The 9,521-nt window shown below is 53.7% G+C and overlaps 1 protein-coding gene across 1 annotated transcript; it reads right to left on the bottom strand.

Annotated features, from left to right (window-relative positions):
* Positions 1-877: 877 nt before the first annotated feature.
* Positions 878-4,029, bottom strand: EGR1 (early growth response 1). The gene is made up of 2 exons (XM_036240246.1): positions 3,438-4,029; positions 878-2,719 (listed from the first exon to the last, which is right to left on the bottom strand). Exons 1-2 carry the CDS (start codon positions 3,736-3,738, stop codon positions 1,392-1,394), a joined length of 1,629 nt encoding a protein of 542 aa, XP_036096139.1. The 5' UTR covers positions 3,739-4,029; the 3' UTR covers positions 878-1,391.
* Positions 4,030-9,521: the final 5,492 nt, after the last annotated feature.

Here is a 9,521-nt window from a genome sequence, read left to right on the forward strand (position 1 = left end):
GGTAAAAAAACAACAAAAAAACCCCATGAATTCACTCCAATGACACACAGTGGGCAACACAACTCTGGTGGGAATATTCTTGTCTCTGTAAAAGCTCCTCAAACCCCTTAGCAGGGAGGGCAACTGCAGAGCCCACCGCCAGTCCAGGAAAGAGACGCACACCACAGCTATTTCTTTTCCTTTTAATTTTTCTGAAGGATATACACCACATATCCCATGAGCAATAAAGCGCATTCAATGTGTTTATAAGCCAAACGGTCACTTTGTTTAAGCAAACACAAGTACAAAGTAAAATAAAACCACAAAATAATGAACTGCATGTTCATAACATACAAAAATCGCCGCCTACTCAGTAGGTAACTACAACATTCCAACTCCTGAATATATTTATAAATTTACATTTTCAGTTAAAAAAATAGACTTTTGAGAATTCAGATTTTTTCTTACATTCTGGAGAACAGAGGCTCAGCTCTGCCCTCTTCCTTATTTTGCTTCCAAAGCCTCTTCCGAATCGTCACTCCCTGCCCCCCTTAAGGCTAGAGGTGAGCACGTCCCTTAAACTGGCACATGTCAAGCTGTCAGCAAGGCGCATCACACAAAAGGCACCAAGACGTGAAACTTTTTAAACCGAAAGGACAAAAAAAAAAAAAAAAAACACTTTAAAAAAAAAAGAAGAAAAACCAAACCATATTTTGCCACATGTGAGAGTACAGTCAGGCAATATTTACAAAAAGGTTAACGGAACATCACTCTGACACATGCTCTGGTTAATACCAAGGACTGCTGTTTCAAAAAAAGCTTCAAACTTAATCGTCACAGCATCATCACAAAATAAAGGATCACCATTGATTTGCTTGGCTTTTCTTTTTTTTTTTCTCCCAAAGTGAGGCCCTAACTCCAAGTAATACAATAGTATACGCAAATTATCTTCACATCAAGAGTACCCCAAGAAAAATGAAATCCATGGCACACTGTACAAGGGTACAGGGCTGGGCTCTGAGGGGCCCAAACCCCATTTTGCCAACTCAATTTTCTAGCACTGAAGGGAGCAAGGGGTCAGGCATACAGTGGAGATGATACTGAAATGATATATCCAAAATCCATGCAAATCAAGTTCTTTGGATAGAGGTGAAGAACTTGGACATGGCTGTTTCAGGCAGCTGAAGTCAAAGGGAACAGAGGAGGAAGGGAAAGAGGGCAGAAAGGATTGTTGGCCAACAGACTTTCCATGGTGACCCTGGAGTCAAGTAGAGGGGGAGGATTGGCTCCGAGAACCTCCATCTGGCCCAAGAGGAAACCCTCCCATGGCCATCTCCTCCATTCTGTCTTTTAAGTCTCTTGTGTTTCTTAAGTCTCTTTTTTTCCCTTTTCCCTTTTTTTCCTCTTTTCCTTTAGCAAATTTCAATTGTCCTGGGAGAAAAGGTTGTTGTCATGTCCGAAAGCCCTGTGGAGGCGCTGAAGGAGTTGGTGACAGCTGAGGAAGGGAAGCTGCTGACTTGGGCAGGGAAAGCAGGAGGAATGGAAGAGTATGTGGTGGCCACTGAAGGTGAGGGGAAACCACTGTGCACAGGGGATGGGTAGGTTGAGGAGCCTGGAGAGGAGTAAGAAGTGGGCACAGGTGATGGGTATGAGGTGGTGGCTGGGGATGGATAAGAGGTAGTAACTGGGGAGGTATAGGAGGTAGCCACCGGTGAGGAGTAGGAAGAGAGGGAGGGGTTGGTAGAGGAGGCCACAACACCTTTGTCTGCTTTTTTGTCCTTCTGCCGCAAGTGGATCTTGGTATGTCTCTTGCGTTCATCGCTCCTAGCAAACTTTCTCCCACAGATGTCGCAGGCGAAGGGCTTCTCCCCTGTGTGGGTGCGGATGTGGGTGGTGAGGTGGTCACTGCGGCTGAAGTTGCGCATGCAGATGCGACACTGGAAGGGCTTCTGGCCAGTGTGGATGCGAATGTGACGCGTGAGCTCATCTGAACGGGAGAAGCGGCGGTCACAGGACTCCACTGGGCAGGCATAGGGCCGCTCGTGGGGGGGTGTCTTGCTGGGCCGGTTGGGGTACTTGCGCATGCGGCTGGGTTTGATGAGTTGGGACTGATAAGTGGTGTTGAGGGCCTTCAGGTCCTGGGAGCCAGACTGTGTGGCAAAGGCCTTGATGGTAGAGAGGGGAGTGAGGGAAGGCTGCTGAGTACGGCTCTCCAGGCCCTGGAAGGGCTTCTGGTCTGGGGTGCCCAGTCCCAGGTCCCCCTGCTGTTGTGGAAACAGATAGTCTGGAATCATAGGGACCTGGAAGCTACCCTTGGCAGTAGGATAAGCAGGAGGCGGGTATTGGAGCGCGGTGCCGGCGGAGCCTGGAAAGGCCTGGCTTTGTGGCTCAGGGAAGATGTCAGTGTTAGGAGTGGGGAAGGTGGGTGCCGCTGAGTAAATGGGGCTGCTGTCGTTGGACTGCACTGCGCAGCTCAGGGGTGGGCTCTGGGAGGCCGAGGATGAGGAAGAGGCCGTTGGAGATGGTGCTGAGGATGAGGTGGCTGGGGGGTTGGTCATGCTCACAAGGCCACTGACCAGGCTGAAGAGGGGCTCAGGCCACAAGGTGTTGCCACTGTTGGGTGCAGGCTCCAGAGAGAAGCGGCCAGTGTAGGTGATGGGGGGAAGCCGGGTGGTTTGGCTGGAATAACTTGTCTCCACCAGAACCTTCTCGTTACTCAGAGAGATGTCAGGAAAAGACTCTGGCAGGAGAAAGATAGGGAGGAGGCTTGGTTACTGGACAGCAATCACTGGAGGACGAGGAGGAGCGAAACTGCCAGGCAAGAGGTCGGGCCGGCTACCATTGACTGCCGAGCTGGTTAATAATTGATAGCAGCAGATTGCAATGTTCCTGGACCTGCTCCAGCGGCAGAATCCAATTCAACAACAGCTGACGCAAATACGGAGAATCCCCCTCCATTGCAGTTCCTAGGGCTCCGTAGCAGCGGCTGCGCCGCACAGGGATTCCCGCCAGCACCCCCTCGGCCACCGCTAGCGCGCATCCCCTACCCCGGGCTGCCGGGGCATCCCTGGCCATTGATCACAGCCCTTCCTTGGGGACAGCGACAGGCAGGACAGCTTTTCTGGAGGGGGAAAGGGCCTCGCAGCCCCGCTTATCAAAACAAGCCCTCCCCCCACCTCCACCCACCCACGCAGCCCCAGAGCTCTCCATCCAAAACAAAAGCTCGCTCCTATGCGCACCTCTAGGGACCAGGAGGGTGGGGGTAGGGACGGATGTCCCCAGGCATTCCTCTAACACAGGACCCTGGGGATGCGAGGAATAGAAGGGAAACCCCACTTGCATCCCTGAGGTCCAGCAGCATTGCTGCGGTCAAGGGAGCGCGGCAAAGGCCGTGGGGAAGGACTGGACGCGAGGGATAGCAGTGAAGGGGCTAATTCTCGGCGTAGGCCACAGCTTACCTGAGGTTAGGTGCTCGTAGGGCTGCTCGCCCGCCTCCCCTTGAGGGTTGAAGGCGCTGCCGCTGCTGCTGTTGCTGCCGCTCCCTCCACCTCCACCGCCCCCGCTGCTGCCGCTGCTGTTACCAGCACTACCCTCCGGGGCCCCAGCTGCTCCGAGGAACTGAGGAGCCCCGTTGCTCAGCAGCATCATCTCCTCCAGCTTAGGGTAGTTGTCCATGGTGGGCGAGTGAGGAAAGGAGCCGAATGGGTCGGAGATCTGCAGCGGGGACATCAGCTGCATCTCGGCCTTGGCTGCGGCCATCCCGGACGGGCGGACTGGAGAGCTGGTGTTGGGGCGGGTGGGGGCAGCCCGGGGCTGGAGCTGCGGGGAACACACTCTCGGGGACCTGGCCGGGTCACATGCGGGACTCGGGGCACAATGTGAAGAGCGCAGATGGGGTCCCCAGGCTTGCCCTTGCCGCCGGCCGGTGTGGACGCAGTGTTGCTACCGAGACCGGGCCGGGGCCGGTCCTGGACGGCGGAAGCTGGCGGCGGCGGTAGCTGGCGGCGGCGGCGGCGGCGGCTCCCCAAGTTCTGCGTGCTGGGATCTCTCGCGACTCCCCGGATCCGCCTCTATTTGAAGGGTCTGGAACCGCATGGGCCCGCCTCCGTCGTGACGTACATGGCCGTATATGGGAAGCAGGAAGCCCTAATATGGCAAGACCGCCGGGAGGACCCGGAGTGACGTGAAGCCCCTTGTCCGAGATGGGTGGGCACCGCCATCCCGCACCCCGGGGCCCTACGCCTCCTCCCGCACCCTGGGAGCCCAAACCTGGAGAAAGCCTAAGGCTCAGCCGCAGCTGGGGACTCCCGACCCCAACTGTCCCGGAGTTCCCGACGTTGCCCCCGCCTCCTTCCCTCCGCCTCCTTCCCTCCGCCTTCTCCCCTCCTCCCGGAGCCGGAAGCAGCCGGGCCATATCGAGCGGCTCCAAATAAGGCGCTGACCAAATAAGGGTTGTTCCGGCGGGGGATCCTTCCTGCTCCTTATATGGCGTTTCCGGGTCGCTGCTCGCTGCTCCCTGGCTCCCTCCCTCCTCCCTGGCTACAAGCCGTGAGCCCAAACGCGTGCAGGAGTTGGGGACGCCCAGGAGAGGAGGGCTCAGGCGCGGAGCGCTAAGCACACCGCGGCTCCGGCAGCTCCCTGGAGGGGACAGGGCTGGGGAAGCCCGGCCCTCGGCGGGGGCGCGAGGGCGAGTCGGGCCAGGGTTCTGTCGCCGTCACCCAGTGCCAGCCCGCCTACCTCTGGGACCGTGGGAGCTGGGCTGGAGCGAAGGGGAGGAGCGGCTGGGCCAGCGGGGTCAGAGGCCGCCCAGGAGAGGCGGGGCCTTGACCCCAGAGGAGACCAGCAGCATGGTGCCTTACCAGGTGTCACCCGGGAAATTGAGGCTAGGAAGTAATAGCCTATGGTTCCTGGGTTCCTATGCGTTGCTTTGGGCTCCTGCTTCTCCGACGTTTTCCAATGGGATATTGGAGTCTGGGGATCCCTCTACGCCACCGAGAACCGAAAGTCGTCTCCGGGAAAATGACTACCTTTGGGTGACCGGATGAGGGAATCTGATTGCCCTAGAGGAGACCTGAGTCCTTTACCCACCAGGAGCTAGTGATCCTTGTGGTGGTGGTAGACTTTCCCATCTTTACCCAGAACAGGTGGAGGTGGGGTGGGCAGTGTGGGAATCTAAAAACGGGGCTTCCCTACGGGCGGTCTGGGGACCCCAGGCTAGCACGTAGAGAGGACTTGCTTAGCGGTTTGGTGCTGCCCCCTGGAGGTTCCTCTCCAGCTCGGTTCCCCGAGTCCCTGGCCGAGTGGGCTCTTCCGCCGTCTTCTTGCTCCCCCTCCCGCTCGTGTGCGGGGCGCCGAGCCAGGCCCGGGGAGCCTTAGACGCAGTGAGCTCGAACTGAGCAGGCGCCGCAGCCTGGGCTCTCCCTGCAGTCTCTGGGGAGCCACCACCACCGAGGCGACTAGACTCGGGACGGGATAGCATTCCCCTTCCTGAGTCAGAGTGGGGAGGCGTAGGAGGGAACCGTTACCGCGGGTCTCCGAGGAGTCAGACGCAAACAGGGAAGCCCTTGCCTGTCCGGTCCACTCCGTAGTTAAACGCGAACCCTAAAGACAACAGGGATTCCAGAAGCGGAAGACTCCAGCTCTAGCTCTGAATCTAGGGGAGGTGTTGTTTTTCTGCATTTAAAAAGAGCCCTGGCCGGTTTGTCTCGGCGGTTAGAGCTTTGGCCTGCGGTCCAGCTGAGGGCACGTACCTCGTACCTCGGTTGCAATTTGTCTCCGGCCCTGGTTGGGTCGTGCGGGTGGCAGCCACTCGATGTGTCCCTTTCACATCAATGTTTCTGTCTCTCTCCCTCCCTCCTACTCTACCTGAACAAAATATCAAAAAATGTCCTGGGGTAAGGAAGAGAGAGAGAGAGAGAAAGAGAGTGTGTGTGTGTGTGCCACCGTCAGAAGGAGGGTCAGAAGGAGGGTGCTGATGACCCAAGGAGGGAGAGGGGCAGGCCAAGGTCTCCAGGAACCCATACAGCCTCAGGAGATTTGGGTCAAGGGCTTTGAATGGGAAGGTGAGGTGGGGATGGAGTTGTAACTCTCTTGGGCTCCACACCTCTGTAACCCCTGACCCCCACCCCCGCCACACACACACATACTGACATTGTTTTATAAAAATCTACTTGAATCCAGCAGTGAACCAGAACTCCCTTGTCTCTCTGCTCTGGGTTTGAGCTCCCCATCCCAAGTACCTAGGGCTGGGTAGGGGGCCTACTCCCATCACCTACCTACACAGTTGTCTTTTTAGGACAGGAGTGATGAGCCAGTCTGAGACCTTCTGCAGGCCAGGGAAGGCCAGACCAGGCAGGGTCATATGGTTCTGTGTCTGAATGCCTATTTTGCCACTCCCTGGTGGGGTACCTTCTCCAGACTTGTATTTCGCTTTCTTCAACTGTCAAATAGGGCTAATGTTAATGATACCCACATGAAGGATTGTTGTGAAGACTGAAACTTACATGGACTGTCATCTGTGAAGTCCCAAAGCACAGTGCCTGCCTTGCAGTTGGCATTCAATAAATAGTGGCTATTGTTGTTTTCAGGGGCTTTTGACCCACAGGGTCACCCACAGTTCACCAACCTATCCTAAGACTCCAAAGCAAGCCCCAGTGACCCTTTTCTGACCACTGACTGGTACAGAGAGGGAGAAACATTCTGATTCTAATACAGGGGACATCGTCCTGAAGAACTAATATGAATCCTTCTTGCTGAAGTAGAACATCATGTCCTAGAGCAGAATTTTTCAAACTTGACTTACAGCGGAATCACCCCTGGAACTCTGATAAAGAAAGGTTTTACCCTATACCAACTGAATCATAATCTTCCTGAACTTGTGAGTGCCAGAACTGAGCAGGCACCTCATCCTAGGATCCCTGTTCTGTCTCTGGAGAGCTACCCAGACCCCAAGAGCATATCCTCTTTCTCCAGGCAGGGCAAGCCAGTTCCCCTGTGAGTCTATTGTGCTAGCTGACCTAAGGTATCTTAAGATCCTCACTGAAGCTGGGCTCTGGAAATCCTTATAATCTACATCTTTTGTTTTGTGTGATTAACATCAATTCTCCTTTCTTGTCAAACTACTCCCCAGCCAGGGATTTCCTTTGGGGAACCACCCCAATCCATGTGGTGGATAATCCCATCCTACATCTAGGAGTAGGTATGTCACCCATGCCTGGCCATCCATCTAGGGATGCTCCAGTCTAGGAGTATTCTGTCTTCCTAGTCACGGAGATTGGATCCAGACACGCACATGACTCAAACCAGGGCAATGAGAATTGCTTCTCGGACTCTTGAAAATTCTCTTTCCCTTGTAGTACTCAGCCTATGGAATGTGAGCCTGGAGGCCATTTTGCCATCAAGATTGGAGAGCCTTCCTGAAAATGAACCTAATGCAGAAGTCAGAAAAGATCTACCTACAGAGAGTCAGTCACTGGATAATGCCTGGGAGCTTTAGTTATGCAGACCAGTGAATTCCTCTTCTATTTAATCAAATAAAACAGGCTCATTTCAATTTCTGTTACTCAAAACCAGGAGGTTCTCATTAATAGAGCCATTATCCACAACAACAAAAAACTTTTCTGAGGACTAACTATAGGCAAGGCCTGGGCTAAGGCCTAAGGCATAGGCCCCTGTCTCTAAGGAACTTACAACTGGGTAGAAGAAATCTGGGTTCTGTTACACAAGAATTAAGAACAAGAAGCAAGCCCTGGCTGGGTAGCTCAGTTGTTTAGAGCATTGTTCTGATATGCCAAGGTTGTGGGTTTGATCCCCAGTCAGGGCACATAAAAGAATCAACCAATGAATGCATGAATAAATGGAACAACAAATGAACGTTTCTCTCTCAAGGCAATAAATTAAATTAAACAAACAAACAAACAGGAAGCAGCCCCATTAGCCACCAAAAGTCAGTTACACCAAAGGACATAGGGGACAAAGGGAGGAAGAGGTTTCAGGGGACTGAGAGTAGAGCAGGGATGATGAAGAGATTTTGGAGGAGAAAGAACATGAGAAGGACCACTTTGTGGTTAGGAATTGAGAGGTAGTTTCAGGCTGGGGTTAGAGGTAGCATGATCAGGAGAGTCCATATGTTGTCTTTCTGGGAAAAATGGGCTGGAGTAGAGGGTGTTACTATTGGGATGTAGTAAGAGGTGTGGTTGAATAAAATACTTATTTAAAAAAGTTTATTGGCCACTGCTTGTATTAGACGCAGTGCTAAGTCTTGGGGATTCCACAGTGGGGAAGGCAGGTGCAGTTTTGCCCTTCTGGAAACTACTATTCAGTGGGACAGATGGATTTAAACAGCTACATAAATAAAAAGAATAATTTCAGATTATGATAAGTGTAACATACTAGAGAGGTGAGGGAAGTCATCTCAGAGAAGGTGACATTTACACAGATATAAAGGATGAGAGGAAACCAACTGTGCCTAGAGAAGTGTGGTGGGAGAGCATTCCAGGCAAAGGGGACAGCTGTGTAAAGGCCACAGGAGGGACAGAGGTCTGGGTATGATCAGTCTGGAGCTTCAGGCGAAGGTGTGTTCCCTGAGAATGTTTAGGGTTCAGCTGTACTCGTCTACTCTCATCTCCATTGTTCTGCCCTCTGCAGCTCATACAGAGGAGACGGTGCCTTCTCAACGCTGCCTCGCCTCCTGGAAGGCAGTTTCTGCCCAGGAACAGTGAGAGGAGCTGGCTCAAAGCCCCTACAAGCAGCCAGTGATGGGGCAACCAGTGAGAGGGAAGACGGGAGAGCCTGTGCCCCGAGGTAGGGCTGTGCTGCTGGTCTGCCTTCTCAGCAGTAGGCCAGGACATATCCCCACACTCCTCTGCTGTCTTTTGATTAGTGGCACACTTCAGTTTGCTGTGACTTGGGGGACAGAAAGGGGAGGAGACATGATGAAAAGAATTGTTCCCTTCCAAGGAGCCAAATCTCAACTTGGGCTTATGAGCATCCAAGTTGTGACCAACAACCCAGATGGGATAACTGGCCTGGGGCCTAAAGGAAACCAGGTTGGGGGTAAGGACCCTGGTCTGGTTACCCATGGAGCCTCAAGACATGTTTAGAGATGAGTCTGTGACTCTCAGACCTCGGCCACCAGGCGACTGGTACCAGAAACCTTGGGAAAGATTCGAGGCCCTTGGAGGATCTGCAGGTCTGAGCTGCTGTCTGTGCTCAGACTTTCCTTGCAAACAGGAAAGGAGGAGGCAGAGGTGAGGGAAGAACTGAGCTTGTCCATGGCAGCAGGGGCTCCAGGAGAAAGCCAGAGGGAACCATCATGTTTTGGACACCCGACCCAGGGCGGAGCAGACTGCAGCTCTCAGAGAAAAAAAAGCCCCTTTTTCCATTGCTGCTTCCTTCTCCCCAACCCTGGGCTACGTCAGCACCCACATGTGCTGCTCAGATTGTGGTTTGCCACGGCTGTGGCCAGCCCTGGGGCTCAGGAAGTGACTCTCTTTTTGGTTCTGTCTAGGGCGCCTGTCACACTTTCCGATGGCTGATAGGCT

This window comes from Molossus molossus, unplaced genomic scaffold (genome assembly GCF_014108415.1).
Source record: "Molossus molossus isolate mMolMol1 unplaced genomic scaffold, mMolMol1.p scaffold_m16_p_4, whole genome shotgun sequence".
In the NCBI taxonomy this organism is placed as follows: domain Eukaryota; kingdom Metazoa; phylum Chordata; class Mammalia; order Chiroptera; family Molossidae; genus Molossus; species Molossus molossus.